Source organism: Oncorhynchus nerka, linkage group LG14 (assembly GCF_034236695.1).
Source record: "Oncorhynchus nerka isolate Pitt River linkage group LG14, Oner_Uvic_2.0, whole genome shotgun sequence".
Classification (NCBI taxonomy): domain Eukaryota; kingdom Metazoa; phylum Chordata; class Actinopteri; order Salmoniformes; family Salmonidae; genus Oncorhynchus; species Oncorhynchus nerka.
Window position 1 is genome coordinate 42,269,274 of NC_088409.1, and position 20,455 is coordinate 42,289,728.

At 42.5% G+C, this 20,455-nt stretch overlaps 1 protein-coding gene across 2 annotated transcripts in view; it reads right to left on the bottom strand.

The window, feature by feature from the left end:
* The window catches only part of LOC115141122 (zinc finger protein 385D-like), a 36,331-nt gene extending 22,717 nt beyond the window's left edge, over nucleotides 1-13,614 (bottom strand). The window contains exons 1-2 of one of the 2 annotated variants that reach the window (XM_029679781.2): nucleotides 13,180-13,614; nucleotides 7,446-7,591 (exon numbers count right to left, since the gene is read on the bottom strand). In XM_029679781.2, coding sequence (XP_029535641.1) covers nucleotides 7,446-7,591; nucleotides 13,180-13,201 — 168 coding nt within the window. In that variant the 5' untranslated portion in view covers nucleotides 13,202-13,614. Of the gene's footprint in view, nucleotides 1-7,445; nucleotides 7,592-8,834; nucleotides 9,429-13,179 lie in introns of those variants that run through there. The other variant, XM_029679782.2, reaches the window with a different exon arrangement.
* Nucleotides 13,615-20,455: the final 6,841 nt, after the last annotated feature.

Consider the following 20,455-nt stretch of genomic DNA (forward strand, 5'->3'; position numbering starts at 1 on the left):
AGAAGAAGCACATACTAAACGAGCATATATTAGACTGCAGCTGAACATATGCACAAATCCAGTACGAGAACACTGACCGACGAGGAAGCATCTCCAGAGTGAGATGAACCTCTCAGGCCACGTGAACCTCTCACATGATGAAACTGAAGACTCCTCAAAGGACGAGGGTGACATTGAATGGGCAAACCAGTGCCTCACATCACCAGCTCAACTATCGAAGCCAGCTTCACGTGAATACAATGCATTGCTTTTCCGAATGAGCGATCGTTAGTGACATATGTATTTATGTGGGAATAGCTTCCCAGGTCTGATAGAGACCCATGGTCCTTAGTCTTCTTTCCAAAAACCCCTTCTCTTCTCTCTGAATCTATTGTGTTATAACCAAACTGTTTTTGTTTAGTCCAGTAGGGACGGTATTTACTGTATAATGTTATTATGTATTGTATATTCTGTAATTGTTTAATTAGTTTGTAAATAAATCATTGAGCCAATTTGTGTACGGATGACTCATAAGCAAAGGCTGGGGTTGTGCAGATAACCAAGAATCTTATGACGTTCAGATGAGACTGATATTTGGTAAAGAAAAATGAATGACTAATTGACTGCTATTGATATAAAAGATATTCAGATCTTTAGGAGTGGATTCGGGAGATAGCCACTCTATATAAACTAATGCTTCTGTGGTGCCCCAGGTTATTAATGGTTTAATTGTTGCATGGTTTAATTCAATCACATAATCAATTACATGTTAGGTAATCAATTTGAAAATAGCATGTCATCTCATTAAAGAAGTCAGAGACATGACAAGCCCATCAAAGTTGTTTCACCATGATCAGTAAGTGTAACAATACAATTTTTGCCTTGATAAGTTGTTTTGTAATGCTTGCTTGCTTTAATAATTATAGAATGTGTGTGTGTGTGTGTGTGTGTGTGTGTGTGTGTGTGTGTGTGTGTATTCTTACAAATATGAACATCTGCATACTGCATGACACAGATACGGGTATGACTAAAATAACCTCTCTAACGCTTTAAATGTTAGGGGTGGACCTCATCGGACCCTTCACAAAATCCAGGAATGGCAACAGCTGTTGTCTGACAGCGACCGATCACTTCACCAAGTGGGTGGAAGCAATATTCATTAAGGTCAGTAACGGGAGAGAATGTGCTTTACTCCAAATTCCCTTCTGTAACCTATTAAAAAGGGTGCTTGGAACCAAAAATAGATTTGAGTTTTGTATGATACCAATCAAGAACGAGACTGGCGAGGCCACCTCAAGGTGATGATGGACATTTTCAACACCCACAGTTCTCCTGAGGCCATCTTGAGTGAAACAAGGTACGGATGTTATTGGTTATATTCTGTTTTTTTATTGACATTTTATGGTACATAAGACATATTTCAATATCTCACATTCGTCAATAGATATCCCTTTCCTACTCCCTTCTCCAGGTTTTGGATGAATGGACCAACCAGACCCTCAAGACTGCCATGGGCAAATCCCTTGACGGTACCAGAAATGGTGGGAGGACAACCTGAAGGTAATTCTCTTTGCACACAACAGCAGCGTCCAGGCCTCCACAGAGTACTCGCCGATCGCCTGATGTATGGAGGGGAGCGGCAGCTGTTGACTGAGGTAAACAATGCAATAGTACTGTATATACAATTATTGCATATAATGTAGTCTTTAAAATTTGTGATTGACTTAGTGTCATTTGTCTATTGCTATTTTTGTAGAATGTACTTTCAGATCACTGAAAATAAAGGAAGACGAGACCTGGGAAACCTCACTGCTCTTTCGCTCCTCGCTGGGGTCACCATCTGTTAAGGTGAATATAAAAATCTCAGATAATAACTATTTGCATTTGCACACGAAATAACCTGACGCAGATTCTTTCTCTTTGTCTTCCTAGAGTTACCTTCGGTGGAAGCCAACAATCTTCTCCAGTTGGAGAGTGGTTGGAGTGGTTGGACGGTCGACCACTGAAAGCCCTGACGCCCTACACTTTGGTGAAGCCCATGAGACAAAGTATGTTAAGCTTTGGTTGACATTTGAGAAAGCTTATAAAATATGTACCTCCTTCATTTAACTCTCCAAATGACTATAGAACTATCGATTATCGATACCCAGGAGGTATCTCACCCAACAGAGCCATTGAGTTCGTATCAGTCTGATTCTCTGTGCTCTGAGTCGGAGGGGGACCAGCTTGAGGGGGACCAGCTTGAGGTAGGTTATACCTTCAAAAACGGTTTAAAATTATATTTCTTTCATTTATAACACTGCACTCATCCATCACATTAAATGTAACCTGTGTGTTTGCTTGTTTATGTCTGTCTCCTACCCTGTTCCCTTTACTCTGCTCCTGTTCTCCAGGACCTAGGGGTTCCGCCTAACACCCAAACGTGGATCCACCTGATGTCCTCCCTACTGTTGCTACTGTTGTTGTCATTATCTGTTAAGAAAGTTTTCTTGCTCCAATACACTGGGCACATAATACACTAGCACTGCAAACACAGAATAAAGAGAGCAGCAGTGCCTGGACTTTGAAGTCTCCCTCTTCAAGTCCCCCTCCCGAGACTGGCTGCCTGATGAGAACAGGTGACAGGTAGAACCTCCCATCCACACAGCACCCACCTCCTCTCTATTCCACACAGCACCCACCTCCTCTCTATTCCACACAGCACCCACCTCCTCTCTATTCCACACAGAACCCACCTCCTCTCTATTCCACACAGCACCCACCTCCTCTCTATTCCACACAGCAGAATTCAGTATTTCAGTCTATGACTGCCACGTGGGTGTTCCAAAACATCTGGTGAAAATAAACGAATGACACAACTGTACCAAAAAAAAGATCAGAGTTTATATATTTAAATCTTAAAATATTGCCAGGTTGGTTTTCACAGGTGTTTGTTGTTGTACATTTTAAGGTATCCCTGGTATTTGTTAGTTCAACATTATTCATTGTTGTATCCTGGGACCTGCAATAGGTACACATATATTCAACCACAAGGGTGTACTATTGAACTATGCGAGATAGATATATATTTTTTATCATAATAGAGGAATACTGAAATAATATTAACGTAGCAATGTTTAAGACATGGATTTCAATTAGTTTCAAAACGGCACAAATTTCTTTCCACCCCATGGCAAAATATATGGAATTGCAGGAAATTATCTGTAAAACTGCACATTTTTCTCTCTGCCTCATGGCAAAATGTGTAGAATTGCAGGAAATGAACTTTAAAACTAAATCTAATTGTAAAACTACTTTTGCCCGCGAGGTGGAGGGGCCTCCCAACAGATTCTCGCCTATGGCCCCCAAAAGGTTAGGGCCGGCACTGGCTTGAAGTGATATGGTCATTGTTTTTATGTGAATGCAATGAATTATATCTTTGGAAGTTTGTAATACTACTGAGCTCTAGATATTGTAGTTTGTGTACAAATCAGAGAATTTTTCGGAGTCTCAGGGGGATAACCGTGGAGGAAGACATGAATACATATCATAAACTTTTCACATAACAGCGGAAGGGAAGTATAAATGTTCACAGAATCCCAGCTCGATGTAGGGTGTGGCAAAAGACCACAAAACATCTCCTACGATAGGCACGTTCAGCCCTCTAGCCGCTCGAGGCTAACAATCTAACCGATGATGTAGTCTTGAAAGATTGTCAGTCTCGTAAATGCACTGGGTCAATCTTGTCTCGGTGCGAAAATATTTCCTCTGCTAAATCTTTCCCGGGGACCGTACATGGCACGTGTGCTTAACATTAGGGAACAATCAGTGTTGCAGGTGCAAACTGCATGCGTACCTCCCCAGCTGTTTCTGGTTTAGCGGTGAAACATGGTACCGTGCAGACCTGAACCTCACGCACACATCCCCACAATGGACAGATGCCTCTACCTGGGGTGTGAGAAAGAGCAGTTGGGTAATACACAGAATGAACCGTTTAAGATTGATATATTGTCACCTTTTCTTATTCATCTTGGCCCACTTTAAGAGCAACTAATAATGCAACAGAATCACGTTTCCTTCTTATGAAAGACTTTGAACTCGAGGGTTCATTGGTTGAGCCACTATAAATCAACCTGTGTATCATAGACTATGGGGCTACATAGACCCTTGAATGCACTGTAACACATACAGTACAGTATGATTTCTTGTCAACTTTTTCACACAACATTTTACAGCGTACATAATTGTCCTATCTAAATCAATTTTGTGAATATTCTACTTTGGAGAGGGCTCACTGCAAATCTTGAGACGAGAGAAAGCACTACAAAAGTAGTACAAGAGTATTAACAATACTATGCCAGGCAAGCTGCTGGCACAGAGCATCCCCATAAAGAATTGGCTTTTAGCTCCACAGTTTATCTCTGCATTCCTACTGAGAGAGCTCTGCTGGCAGCTACCCAGGGGAGTGAAATGTTATCATGGGAGAGACCGTCAAGAAAGCGCTCGCCACATAAAGCTACTGTTAGGGGCAGAGGTTAAAAAGCACCGGGTGCTAACTGATAGCAACCAATGCAATAACCATATAGTCTGTATTGCGCGTTTTCATCAGGTGGCATTTGCAAGGGCGCACCACCAGGGTGGTCCTTATCTCCACTGTGTTCTCCTTTTTGGTGTTTCGGCTGCTATCCTTATGGGAATACAATTGACAGAATCCATTAGCTGTTACGAGACTTGCGTAAATCAAATAAAAATCCTCAATCCTCCGCCCTTTGTTCTTTTTTCAAATCACGCAACTCTCCTCCGCTAGCATTTATCATCCAAAGCAAAAACAGATAAAGCCGTATGCTTATATGCAAGTGCATTCGAAACCTACATTTCCATTACTGGTATTGATAGAATAATTGACTTTTAGAGGGGGGGGGGATTGAAATGGGTTGTGATGCTTGAGGGACTCCGGGCTGAAACCCATGTGTCATTCTCAGTCCGGGACTACAAAGCAATTTTCCAGCCTGCAGATCGGTAAGAAGGAATCAATATCTCACATTCCTGATTACTCTACAGAGGAAATAGAGTTTGTATTGTTTCTTCAAGACAAATGTAGGCCCCTGGCAAGATAAATGGTATTTTCAGCGGTGAAGAAAGCCCCCTTAACTGGAAACTACTTTTCCCATTCACTCCTTTCATTACACCCCCAAACCAACACCTGTCTGTGCTGAGTGTTGAGCTCTTACTCTTTTTATTTGGTTTGTTTCTGTTCTTTCACTCTGGCCAGCTCAATATCACTACTGCAGTTGCTGTAATCTAAAGTTCTACACCTATTTCACAGTTGGTTTCACCTTAGCTGTGAACGGCCTACCTGCTCTGTTGTTTCTTCGGCTACAAAAACTTTCTTTCTCACCCTGACAAATAAACCGAATGTTTTCTAGGAAATGTGAAGAGGAGATTCTACAAACCAATTCTTTCTAACATAAAATACTGCAGCACAATGCCCAGAATTGAATATGCAAAGGAAATTAGTGGGGTGTTGCACAGCTTCTATACAGCAAATGAGTCAAAAAACGTGTATTATGCCATATATTACATATACACGGTCATATTACACAAGGACACATTTATATTCTATGGGAAGTAGCATAGCCCAGGAAGAAGGAATAGCAACCAAGGGGGAGTATAACAAAACATAGAGAAAAGATTCCTGCTATCCCTTCTGGGGAAACATATCCTGTTTATGTGAGTCACACACTGTATTACAGAACAACATTGACTGAGAGCTGCAAGGAGACTTGGAATCTATCTCATCAGATGCAGGTGTGGTCATGGACGTAACTCCCCGCCTCTCGAAAGAAGGTGCGGAACGTGTCTGCTGAATATCACGAGTAGAGTACGGAAAACTGCAGTCGTCATCGTAGTCTATATGATTATTTTGCATTTTGCGAATCAAATGTTTATTGTGCTCTAGAGGCGCATAAGCAAAACTGACATTATATCTGATAAAACTGCCACCTTTCCAATAGCTGATGATGGTAAGTAGCTTTAGCTAAACCTTGTATAGTACATTTAATAACATCTAATACCTCTCTATCTACACTGGAAAACATTGCATGATTACCACACATGTTATTGACCCACTTCATCAATCATTTGATTGAATTGATCCCTTCTTTCTGATGAAGGGCATTGACGGTCGAAACGTCACGATTTGAACTCAAATTAAATCAATAAAGCGTTGCGTTTTCAATTGTGAGTTAGAGTCGCGCCTCTTCCTTCAAAACTTTGAATTGATCCCACTTACAACAATGCTGTGAAACGTCTTCACACACAACTAACCATGGATCATTTCAAATGGACACACACATAAAAAAGCGCTCGATCCCACATGCAAGAAACAGACATCACCACTTTGTTATGTCCCTGAAACCAAACCAATACAAAAGTTATGCAAGCGTAAGCAGCACAACCAAACATGGAACAATAACTTGTGCATAAACACTTTTATAGCGCTGTTGATCGTGCCAACGCTAGCTTTTACAATCACCCTACATTAATTCTGCCAGTGATTAAACGTCAAGGGCACAGAGAATGAAGAGAGTGAGCGAGAGAGAGAGAGAGTGTGAGAGAGAGAAATGGAGAGTGTATGGGAGAGGTGATTACCCCATGTTAATCCAGTATCAGCTTTCCTTGATTTGGAGGCTTCCCAGTACATTACTCATTACATGCTGAAAGGTCTGTTTAATGCAGATTAGAGGGTGAGAAGAGGAATGGAGGCAAAACTTGAACTTTCTCACGAAATCCATTCCTGATACTATCTGGCTTTCAACTGGACTATCCAAGCCTTGTTCCCTTATGATGTCCCCACTTGTCTCCTGTGTTTTCCTGCAGCTGTGCTCCATATTTCTGGTTCTGTTTCAAGCAGACTTTAAATTGAGCTATCCCCCGTAATTCAAAGGCAAAAAGCTCAAGCCGTAGACTTTTATCTGTCACATATTTTCCACTAGTCATCATTTTGTGATGATTTTGCTAAATTCAAACCTGATGATGCCACATGCAGTATTTGCCTATACTTTATATCTGCGTACAAAGAAAACAGTGCAAGAGAATACAGTCAACTTCTACAATAAGTGCACATTGGATATGTGTGAAGTCTGTTCTCATGCAATGTATTTAACGAGTCCCAATATATTCTTTCAAATTACCCTGGTTGACTGCCTGCTCTGGTTTAGTGCACACATTTATGACTGTCCTATATCATTGTTTACATCAGCAGCTGAAATGATTGGAAATGTATGGTCAAATGTTTGAAAGAGGCTCACACTTCAAAAGACAAATCACATGCCCTCTAACATGAATGTCATCATACTAAATCTAAACCATTGCACCAACGATATCAGATACTTTATGACTTTATGACTTTATGACTAGCCAGACCTAACCTGGATCGTAACGCCCAATGACCTGAGCTGATCCTTATCACATGACCCTGGGCTTACCATGCCGAAGCCGGGGAAGAGGCTGACTGCTGAGGCCGTATCCAGGGGAAACGGGAGCTGGAACTGCTTCATGCCCAGAGACTGCTGGATGGTGGGTAGAGCAGGACGTATCAGCGTCGGCAGGAGGCCATTTTGACATGCATTACCTGTAGAGGAGAAGAAAGAGAATGGGCAGGGTTCAAGGTTCTGTGCTGTGGTGGTTCTCAGTTAAACAAGAGTATGATATTATGAGCAAAATGTACAATGTCTCATAGACAAAACCACCAAAAAAGTAAGATTCAAATGAGATGAAATATGAGAGCACTTGTATCTGGGGGGCTCCCAAATGTATTTGGGAGGCTCCCGAGTGGCACAGCGGTCTAAGGCACTGCATCTCAGTGCAAGAGGCATCACTACAGTCCCTGGTTTGAATCCAGGCTGTATCACATCTGGCCGTGATTGGGAAGCCCATACGGTGGTGCACAATTGGCCCGGGGTAGGCCATCATTGTAAATAAGAATTTGTTCTTAACTGCCTTGCCTAGTTAAATAAAATATTTTACAAATCTGATATTGGTCTGCCTTCTCTAACTATGATGACCTCTCTTCTAACGAAAACAAGGCCTCTGGACTGAGTCTGAACAAGTTATAGATAAACCGAGACAATTCAGACATAGCCTACAGAGACAAATACAGTATGATGTTAATTGAATCATGGGAATGCCATGTCAGCCTTATCCAGTTGCATTTGACTCTTTAACAATCCTTCTCGTCAGCACTGTTTAAAGCTGCAATCAATATATGGAACTTTTTGGGTGACCTGACCAAATTCACATCGAAATAAATGTAAGTTATAAATCTGTCATTCTTATTGAAACCAAGTCTAAGAAGAGGCAGATATGTTCTATGTGCACTATTTCTATGCGCCCCGTTCTTAAGTTTTGATTTTGAGTCTTCTACTTTCGGTTTTGTACACCAGCTTCAAACAGCTGAAAATATAGTATTTTTGATTATGGAAAATATATTTCACAGCTGTTTAGATGGTACAATGATTCTCTACACTATGGTTGCTTGTTTTGTCAGAGAAACTGAAATTGGGCGAACTATTTGAATTTTAGCAACCAGGAAAGGGCTTAAGAGAGAAATGTCTTAATTCTGAAACCATCCTCTTAGTCACAAATATGAAATGAGTGCACCAGACCAGACATATGAATAACGAAGAAGATTCAATAACAAAACGGCAAAACGGTCTGGAAAAAACAAAGTAAATACGTTCATTGTCATCTACATGAGAGAAGCCAGAGCGGGCTTTATAAGCCATGAATTACAACCAGCAGAGCCTTTCTTCAACACCGGGGGATTAGAAAGCAGCTTTCCAAAACATTAGGAACTAAAGAAAGCCATTCCATACCCATTAATTAGAACCAGGGATGACTTTTACCACAGCACATTTAACAACATGACGAACTCAGAGCCAGCATGACTAAAAGCGCAGATACCATATCAAAACACCGGCTTGAGACAAATAAAAAACTGTTTGCCACGTCAAGTCCCCAGGCGATGGTAAGGCTGAATAAAAAGAAACAGTTGTAAAAAAAAAGAAGAGAGAGAGAGAGGGAAACCACAAGTCTTTTTTTCCCCCTCTGCTCGGAGGAGCACTGCCATCTGTTGGAAAGCAGCAAATGCCGATGGTCATGTGGAGACACGTCCCAGTTCTCCTCTAACAAAGCATGTCCTTCTGCAGCCATCATCCCTGCAGGATCCTCCACTGACATGTTGCCTGACGTCACCCTGGAAACACGTTGCCGACAAGCCAGATTGCCGACCAGAAATGCAATGTGCAGTCAAAACAGCCTATTCAAACAACCAGAACTGTACTCTGGTTGAGGAGTGAGGAGTGAGCTACAGTATCCATTGTGGTGTTTCAAATATAAACGTGTCCATAGAAAAAAAGGAAGGAATGGATCTGGTTGTGATGGAATTGTTATACAGTAAATTACAAGATGCACATAGGAGTCCAGCATCTCAGCTCTACTGAATGACAAAAAACAAACAAATTACATCGTCAATATTTTAGCCAATCATTTAGTCTCCCCTAACAGAGTGCATTAACTCAAAAAGCAATTTCCCCATTTCAGGATGGCGTACTGAGAAGACACTTTAACCTCATGCGTTCATTTTCACTTCCTCCGTTCCGAAGGATAACAAAGCAACACTGATCTCCCAACATGCACAAACACACAAGGAGACATTCCATCTTTTAACATTGCCTCATGTAAGGCTAGTGTTTCAACTCCCTGACCTGAACGTTATATTGGCGCATGGCTCATTGTAGTATTAAGAGTGGAGCTTGTAGACTTGAGTAAGTCCTGTCTCTAGGTATGAGACTCTCTAGCTGTGTATAATACACTCTTAGAAAAAAAGGGTTCTTCAGCTGTCCCCATAGGAGAACCCTTTTGGGTTCCAGGTAGAAAGAACCCTCTCTGAAAACTGTACTATATTGAACCCCAAAATAGGTTCTACCTGGAACCAAAGGGTTCTCCTATGGGGCGTGTGCAAGTGTGTTTTCATGTGGTGTGTTTTGAAACACGTGTAAAATAGATATGTGTGCTGCTCGTAAATACATGTAAACGTGTCCTCGTAAGTTTGTTTAATGTGTATCTGTCAACGTCTTGTGCGTCACACGTCTTTTCATGCATGTCTGTGCGTGTGGGCGCCTTGCATATCGGCCCTCTTAAAAATGTCTTTATCTGGGACTAAAACCCTGCGGCAGTGTGTCGAGCGAGAGTAAAGATGTCTGAAGGACACAGACTAACGTGAATAATTAATCGTCTTCCACTGCTCTCTCCCACCTCCGCCTCTCCTGGTCTTGATCCCGACTGCTCTCCGATAAGATCTGTCCAAAGGGCCAAGATTCCACATAGCCGGAAAACTGCTGTCATGGAATATAGAATCTACGATGCAAAGGTCTACTATTTCACAGAGCAAATATAAATCCAATTATTGGGAAATATGAGGTCAAGTGCGTGTCAAAAACATTCATATCCTGATGATGTCTATTCAGATGTGTTTCACAGCATTGTGTTCTTAGGGGCTGTCTGATTGTATTCCATGACCATAATTACACTCAGGATCAATCACTGTAATTAAGATGCAGAGGTTACAGTGGTTTCACCCCATTTACAAAAACAACAAACATGTAGAAACATTCAAATCTCTTATTAATCCATAACATTTGAAGATTGGTCAATTAGAAACAGATTTACACCAATGTACCCCTGGGCTACATGTTTGTATCCATTTCACTATGCTCTCCGCTGCATTGCTAACGGTTAGCATTTAGCTCCGGGCTCAGACTAGAATAGCCTGGCTAACACTAGAACCCCACCCTCCCAACGTAACCCGCTCGGTTGTCATGACTTTCGCGGTGTAACCTCTAATAAACACAGCTGTCTCGGAGTTTGATCCAACAATCACTTCCACTGTGCTCTGTAATCTGAGGTTAACCAAAGAGATGTTTACGTGCTCTTAAACTCCAACCGCCAGGCCAGATACACCAGATACGTGCTCTGGGCCTCCAACTCAACACTAATCCCTTTTATGATTACAGCTCACACTAGGAGACATTACTCCTGCTGAGTTACTGTCTTTTCATTGGCCGCCTTCATCCATTTGGTTCATGAAGAGGGTTATTTGCATAGGAGGCACATGGGGAATTCTCGCCTTTGATTTTTGTTTCTTTTTTTCCCATCAGAAATTCTAAGGGATCAAATTCGTAGGGATTTGTAGAAGTATTATGTGACAGGAGAATTTATATAATTCAAAATGCATATTCAAAAACTTTTCAACCAAACACATCTTTGAGGAGAACCACAAACTTGGATTTTTACTCTAAAATTATTCTATCACTGACACAACAGCTAATTTAGCTGTGTTTATAGTCTAACATATTATGCAAACTATATTAATATATTCATCCACAAATGCTTAAGCTTAAGCAACGCACGTTCTCCACAACCAAAACCTAACAAACTTCCTTCCTCCCTTTTCCTCCATTATGCAATGACGACATTAGGGATTAGTACAAGAACAAAATAATTCCAGACATAATATACTTTGGATTATTTGATTCACAATGCACTTCTTTTTCATTTGACAAAAGTGATAAAACTCCATTTCACCACCCTATCGTCACTAGGGCTACCTCTGTCTCCAGGTGGGCCTGTGTGTTGACTAAAGCTGATGAGTCACGAGGCTGAGCTGGCACCAGGGAGGTGACTCCACAGACCAAGGACACCAGACCAGTCACGTCCCCACTACATCAACACTCCTTGCCCTTCAATGTACACAGAGGGCTCATGTCAACAGTATGCATATCAGTACAGGAGAGATTGACTGCATCAATTCTTGTTTCTGTGAGAAATATTATTGCGTAGAAAATTCCAAATGGTCTGTAGAATCAACTTACGTATAGCTCTGAGAGACATACTTACCCCAGCAGACATGCCACCAGGTGTCTCTTTACAGTCCCCAAATCCAGAATGAATTCAAGGAAACACAGTATTATATAGAGCCATGATCATATAGAGCCAAGAACTCCCTTCTATCAAATTATTCAAGCAAAGAAATAAAACAACACGCACAGCACTTAGGCTTTGAGGCATATGTATATGTACGGATGTGTGTATAACTGTCAGTAATGTGTGTAACTGTCAGTAATGTGTGTAACTGTCAGTAATGTGTGTACTATTCTTCTTATTCTCTGTGTGTCGTTCAGTCTTTGAGCTGTTCTTTTCTACTGATATTCTGTATTGCGTCATGTTTTATGTTTTGTGTGGACCCCAGGAAGAGTAGCTGCTGCTTCAGCGACAGCTAATGGGGATCCGAATAAGATACAACAAAAAATACTCCTGTGGATGAACACCTGCCAGACAACCAGCAGTCACACGTCTCTGAGAGCTAATACATCACACCTGACACACATCCTACATCATAACCTCTTTCCTAAAGGACACATTAGCATTCTGCTCACAATGTCACCTGGCTCCAAAACAAAAACTCTCTGTAACACTTTACTTAAAGCCCGCAGGTGTAATGCATTGTAATGCAGTTACAATGCATTATAAGTCTTGTCATCAGCATGATGTATAAGGAACCCCTTATGATGTCAGCATCTCACTCCATAAGGTTGCTGTGTAATTTGAGATCATTTTAATCCCACAAAAAAAGACAGTGCCCTTTTATGAAGCCTTGCTGCGGCAAGAATCAATGCAATTATTCTTCTAACGTGAGAATGTAAGCCAGCGATGTGAAGAGCACTTGAAAGGAAAGCACTCCTGCTTTAAGTCTGCCTAAGCCTCTCATCAAACACAAATTTAATGGAAGAAGTCTAATTCTTTCATTTCTTAAACTATTCTAGACAGCATATCAAGTGGCTCTCAAAGCCGACAGTGAGCTAGCTTTGTCCTTCTTTGAATTCCTTCGCTATAAACACATCAGCGAGAGTCTATAAAACATGTGAGATGAAATGCAAACCTTGGACTTTCAACCCCACACATGGATCTAGTCTGGCAGGATGGATAATGGCTAGGGGGAGTAGACACGGTGCCTAGGGCTTATCCAACCGTGTCAAATCTAGTAAGTGTGGAACTTCACACTTTCCTTCCTTTTACGTTAACCAAATCATCCGCTCCATCTCTGAAGATGATGTATGTACTGCTAATGCCACACAAACACATGCACAGGAAACAACTCACCGAAAAACATGCTGCTCTCCATGACTCCTTAGACATAGGGGTCTGTATGTCCTCTCGGATGCCCTGCCAGGTTGTGTGTGTGTGTGTCCATGGGAAGCAGCCTGGGCATGTCTCACACACTCTTTATGTGTGTTTGTGTGAGTGTGTGTGTGTGCAGCTCTGTAGTCCGTCTCTCTGTCTGTGTGTCGGGTCTGCAGCCGTTACCGTGCAAAGCCGGCACCCTCCTCTCACAGTGGTCTGTGTCCCCCTCCTTCGTCTCTTTCGCTCTCTCTTTCTCTCCACACACTGCTCTCTCTCGTCTTGCTGGGTCTGCCGGTCTCTCCTCCCCTCTTTTCTCCTCCCGTCCTCCTGTACAATCTCCTCTCTACTCTACTTGAGCGCTGGCCCCTCTGCGTGCTTCTCTCCTCTCCAAGGTGTCTATCTATATTTTCCAGCTACAGCTCTCTCTCTCTCTCTCACACTTTCTATATCTTTCCCTCTTTTCTCTCCTTTTAATATCTTTCTTTCTTTACTTCCTTCTTTAACTACCTATCTTCCTCTGTTCTCTGTTCTCTCTTCCTCTGTCTGTTTTCTTACTCTCTCTCTCTCTCTCTCTCTCTGTAATCTGACTCCTGGAGCTGGGCTGATATCAGTGCTGGTGGTGTGAGCTCCACTGCTCTTCTCCGTCTCTTTCTGGTGGCTCCTCAGGTACAACACAACACAGAACAGCACCATGCACAAGGGACAGCCACCGGCCACACAGAGACGGCTGGTCGCTGTTACCCACAAATACCAACTAGGTTTTGTGATGCACAACAAGGGTTCGCCTGTATATATGTGTGTGCGTCAGCATCCTTCCCACTTAACCTCCACCGCCCTTGGCTTTGTTTTCACACAATCACTTTGATTGGTTCACTGTAATGCCTCTGAAGGTCAGACAGCAGCATTGACCGCTCCAAAGTCTGGCCACCGCTATCGACTACAAATGAGACAGTCCTGATCAGAGTGATGTCTGTCCACACACACCCCGAGATAGCCAGCCCAGCCATTAGTGACATCATAACTGTCTCCTCAAGACCCAAAAAGAAATCAATGTTCTCAAGTGTTGCGATTTCTCTCCTCGTATCCCCTCAGGCTCCGCTATGGCGGCCATCTCGCGTCGCACAGATGTTTTCAATTAATCCTGAATTCCCATTCTGTCTCGCCCAACCCCCGAGCCCACTTCCAGTAAATATGTTTATTCCATATCTGAAACGGCAGCCTCTCCTTCTCTCCCTCCTCTCTTGGTCATTCTCTCTCTCTCTCTCTCTCTTTCACTGGCAGTGGCTGTGGTGGCTGGGCGAATGTATTTTTTAACCTCGACTCGCAGGTGTCAGTGATGGTGCATTATTTGTCACCATGAATAGCGGTTAGAGCAGCGACGCAGCCCGAGGAGCACCAGTGCACCACGTGCAAGTGCAGCCCGGGCTACTTCATTAATCTGGCTGTCACTTCCATGACGCTTTCCATTAGTTATGGGGCTATCTGATCAACAGGCAGACTCTCCGGCTTTTCAAAGCCTTTAAACTGCTATCTGGGAGAGGGAGGCTGAGGAGGGGAAAGAGCCAGGAGAGAGAGAGAGACCCACATGAACAAATACAGTTTCCTCTAGAATACCTACTCTAGAATATTACAGTACTTACTATAAAATTCCATAGTAAACTGTAGTAAGTGTACTGTAGAATACTATACTACCACACTGTAATATCCCTATACTACAGTAATATCTGCAAAAACACTACACTTAGTAAATAGTAAATACTAAAGTATTTAACTTGCATATACCTTGCCCATTCCCATATGCCAGTGAGAAACCTACATGCCAAGTATACAACCTTATTTTTTTTATATATATATATATTTTTGTTGTTGTTGTTGAATTTGACCCCTTTTTCTCCCCAATTTCGTGGTATCCAATTGTTGTAGTAGCTATTATCTTGTCTCATCGCTACAACTCCCGTATGGGCTCGGGAGAGACGAAGGTTGAAAGTCATGCGTCCTCCGATACACAACCCAACCAGCCGTACTGCTTCTTAACACAGCGCGCATCCAACCCGGAAGCCAGCTGCACCAATGTGTCCGGAGGGTACACCGTGCACCTGGCAACCTTGGTTAGCGCGCACTGCGCCCAGCCCGCCACAGGAGTCGCTGGTGCGTGATGAAACAATGACATCCCTACCGACCAAGCCCTCCATAACCCGGACGAAGCTAGGCCAATTGTGCGTTGCCCCACGGACCTCCCGGTCGCGGCCGGTTACGACAGAGCGCGAACCCAGGGACTCTGATGGCACAGCTGGCGCTACAGTACAGCGCCCTTAACCACTGCGCCACCCGGGAGGCTATACAACCTTATTGTGTTCCCTACAGGTTATAGAAATAGCAGAAGCTCTGAACAAACCATTCAGACCCCAGTCCTACCTACCTACAGGTTATGGAAAATAAGCTATTTTAGTATTTCTCAAGTAGGTTTCCTGAAGGAGAAAGCCTCCACTTCTATGTCAAAGATAATAAAACAAAAACACTATAGTAAATACTACAGTAATGTCCGCAAAAACATTACAGTAAATACTATTGTAAAGTACAGTCCGCAAAAACACTACAGTACATTTCTTTTTTTTTGTGTAATTTAGCAGACACTCTTATCCAGAGTGACTTACAGGAGTGGGATAAGTGCCTTGCTCAAGGGCACAGACAGATTTTTCACCTAGTCGACTCAGTGATTCGAACCAGTGACTTTTCGGTTAATGGCCCGACACTCTTAACCACTCCCAATCAATCAAATTCAATGAAATGTATCAGCTGATGTCACAAAGTGCTGTACAGAAACCCAGCCTAAAACCCAAAACAGCAAGCAATGCAGGTGTAGAAGCATGGAACTTAGGAAGAAGCCTAGAGAGGAACCAGACTATGAGGGGTGGCCAGTCCTCTTCTGGCTGTGCCGATTATAATAGAACATGGCCAAGATGTTCAAATGTTCATAGATGACCAGCAGGGTCAAATAATAATAATAATCACAGTGCTTGTAGAGGGTGCAACAGGTCAGCACCTCAGGAGTAAATGTCAGTTGGCTTTTCATAGCCGATCATTCAGAGTATCTCTACCGCTCCTGTTGTCTCTAGAGAGTTGAAAACAGCAGGTCTGGGACAGGTAGCATATCTGGTGAACAGGTCAGGGTACCATAGACGCAGGCAGAACAGTTGAAACTGGAGCAGCAGCACGGCCAGGTGGACTGGGGACAGCAATGAGTCATCAGGCTAGGTAGTCCTGGGGCATGATCCTAGAGCTTAGGTCCTTGGAGAGAGAGAGAAAGAATGAAAAGAAAGAAAGAAAGAGAGAAAAAGAGAGAGAGAAATGAAGAGACCATACTGAAATTCACACAGGACACTGGATAAGACAGGAGAAATACTCCAGATATAACAGACTGACCCTAGCCCTCCGACACAAACTATTGCAGCATAAATACTGGAGGCTGAGACAGGAGGGGTCGGGAGACACAGTGGCCCCGTCTGACGATACCCCCGGACAGGGCCAAACAGGCAGGATGTAACCCACCCACTTTGCCAAAGCACAGCCCTCACACCACTAGAGGGATATCTTCAACCACCAACCTACCATCTTGAGACAAGAACAAGTATATCTCACAAATAGCTCCCCCACAGCACACGGGGGCGGGGTGCCAACCCGGACAGGAAGCTCAAGTCAGTAACTCAACCCTGCTAGGGATGGCATGGAAGAGCACCAGTAAGCCAGTGACTCAGCCCCTGTAATAGGGTTTGAGGCAGAGAATCCCAGTGGAGAGAGTGGAACCGGCCAGGCAGAGACAGCAAGGGCGGTTCGTTGATCCAGTACCTTTCCATTCACCTTCACACTCCTGGACCAGACAACACTCAATCATAGGTCCTACTGAAGAGATGAGTCTTCAATAAAGACAAAGATTGAGACCGAATCTGCGTCTCTCACATGGATAGGCAGACCATTCCATAAAAATGGAGCTCTGTAGGAGAAAGCCCTGCCTCCAGCTGTTTGCTTAGAAATTCTAGGGACAGTAAGGAGGCCTGCATCTTGTGACTGTAGCGTATGTGTAGGTATGTACGGCAGGACCAAATCGGAGAGATAGGTAGGAGCAAGCCCATGTAATGCTTTGAAGGTTAGCAGTAAAACCTTGAAATGAGCCCTAGGCTTAACAGGAAGCCAGTGTAGAGAGACTAGCACTGGAGTAATATGATCAAATATTTTGGTTCTAGTCAAGATTCTAGCAGCCGTGTTTAGCACTAACTGAAATTATTTATTGCTTTATCCGGGTAGCCGGAAAGTAGAGCATTGCAGTAGTCTAACCTAGAAGTGACAAAAGCATGGATTCATTTTCTGCATCATTTTTGGACAGAAAGTTCCTGATTTTTTAAATGTTACGTAGATGAAAAAAGCTGTCCTTGAAACAGTCTTGATATGTTCATCAAAATAGAGATCAGGGTCCAGACTACCGCTAAGGTCCTTCACAGTTTTATTTGAGACGACTGTAAAACCATCAAGATTAATTGTCAGATTCAACAGAAGATATCTTTGTTTCTTGTGACCTAGAACTAGCATCTCTGTTTTGTCAGTTTAAAAGTAGAACATTTGCCGCCATCCACTTCCTTGTGTCTGAAACACAGGCTTCCAGGGAAGGCAATTTTGGGGCTTCACCATGTTTCATCGAAATGTACAGCTGTGCATCATCCGCATAGCAGTGAAAGTTAACATTATGTTTCCGAATGACATCACCAAGAGGTAAAATATATAGTGAAAACAATAGCGGTCCTAAAACGGAGCCTTGAGGAACACCAAAATGTACAGTTGATTTGTCAGAGGACAAATCATCCACAGAGACAAACTGATATCTTTCCGACAGATAAGATCTAAACCAGGCCAGAACTTGTCCGTGTAGACTAATTTGGGTTTCCAATCTCTCCAAAGGAATGTGGTGATCGATGGTACTAAGGTCTAGGAGCACGAGGACAGATGCAGAGCCTCGGTCTAACACCATTATAATGGAATTTACCACCTTCACAAGTGCAGTCTCAGTGCTATGATGGGGTCTAAAACCAGACTGAAGCATTTTGTATACATTGTTTGCCTTCAGGAAGGCAGTGAGTTGCTGTGCAACAGATTTTTCTAAAATGTTTGAGAGGAGTGGGAGATTCGATATAGGCCGATAGTTTTTTAGATTTTCTGGGTCAAGGTTGGACTTTTTCAAGAGAGGCTTTATTACTGCCACTTTTAGTGAGTTTGGTACACATCCGGTGGATAGAGAGCCGTTTATTATGTTCGACATAGGAGGGCCAAGCACAGGAAGCAGCTCTTTCAGTAGTTTAGTTGGAATAGGGTCCAACTATTCCAACTTGAAGGAGCTTGAAGGTTTAGAGGCCATGATTATTTTCCTCAAAGTGTCAAGAGATATAGTATTAAGAAACTTGAGTGTCTCCCTAGATCCTAGGTCCTGGCAGAGTTGTGCAGACTCAGGACAACTGAGCTTTGGAAGAACACGCAGATTTAAAGAGGAATCCGTAATTTTCTTTCTAATGATTAAACCAACTCACATATAGATGTGTGCGGGGGGTTGAGTTGCATAAAGGCTATGGTTTCACGAAACAGTGGCCAGTCTCACCTTCAGCACCACCATGCTTTCAATCACACACTCAGATGCCTTTCAAACGCCTGGTGATCAGTGCACATAAACATTTTGAAAAAGGTACTCAATTGTCATACTTGAGTTAAAGTAAAGATACATTCATGGAAAATGACTCAAATTAAAGTAGAAGTCCCCCAGTAAAAGTCTAAAATTATTTTATTTTATATATACTTAATTAAGTATCAAAAGCAAATGTAATTGTTAAAATATACTTAAGAACACAAAGTAAAGGTATACATTTCTTGTTTCGTTTTTTATTTATGGATAGCCAGGGGCACACTCCAACACAGACATCATCTACAAACGAAGCATTTGTGTTTAGTGATTTCGCTAGATCAGAGGCAGTAGGGATTAACAGGAATGTTCTCTTGATAAGTGCGTGAATTGGACCATCTGTACCTTTGGGTGTCAGGGAAAATGATTTTCATTAAGAATGTCAAGTAAAAGTTGTCAAAAATATAAATAGTCAAGTAAAGTACAGATACCCCCCAAAAATACTTAAGTAGTACTGTAAAGTATTTTTACTTAAGTACTTTACACCACAAGTGAATAAACCCATCAGAGAGAAATGCCCTTTCAGGCATGTCATTCTGGTTCTGTCCTTTATTAGGCCATACTGTTTGGTACTCAAGCCCTCGTCTCAGCATTAGTCAAACCCCCAAATTCTCTCAGAAAAAAATGTATGCTAGGCATCGTGTGAATATTAATAGATGCTGTCTATACTGACAAACTTGGTGTAATGTAAGATTTTGTAACATGCTGTTGGAACTGTGTTGTGGGTACAGAGTAGAACTGTCATGACAACCGCAGAATAAGTAGAAACAGTACTAGGTCAAACTCTTTCTCAAGAACATGAGTCATTCAAAGACAGAAAATATCAACCACAGCACTGGAAACTTAACACCATTGGCCATGTTAACTTAACCACACGCTCGGTAGGTAAACTACGTATTACGCTGATGATAGTTGACAGTTACACATTGTTTCTGAAATGAAACATTACATGCAAACGGTACCATGAGTTGTGTGCAATCCCTCCATGTGTGAGGACGGCGATTTGGCCCGCTTCCCTCCTGCAGTGTCTTCTGGGAGTAAAACTTGGGTTCCCACCATTTCCCCAGCATGTGTTTTACATCATCTGGTCAATAGCGTACAGCAGGGAGATACCATTCATACCTAGAGGGTAGAATGCTCGCAAAGTAGCATTTATAACCACCTACAAATATGCAGAAACACCTTTAACAAAATAGAGATGGTTTGGGCCCTATATGCTCCATATTTTCTATTTGAGTCTCAGCCAAGCCCAACACCAGTATGAGGCCATTTAAACAAAACTGTCACACAACATGTTTTAACTATTTTTCTAATCATATTTATTCAATATGCTTCAGTTGTCAATAAATTAATTTATCATCCAGTAATTTATTCTAGGTTTCTCAGCAGTGAGGAACAAAGCAACCACATCTCATCCTCTGCATCAGGTGAGTGTACTATAGCTCTGTACCCAGTTGGGTGATTTGAAGCACATCACTTTGTTGGGATAAAGTACCCTGATGGACATAGTTAGATAGAGTTCAGGGGAAAGTACCC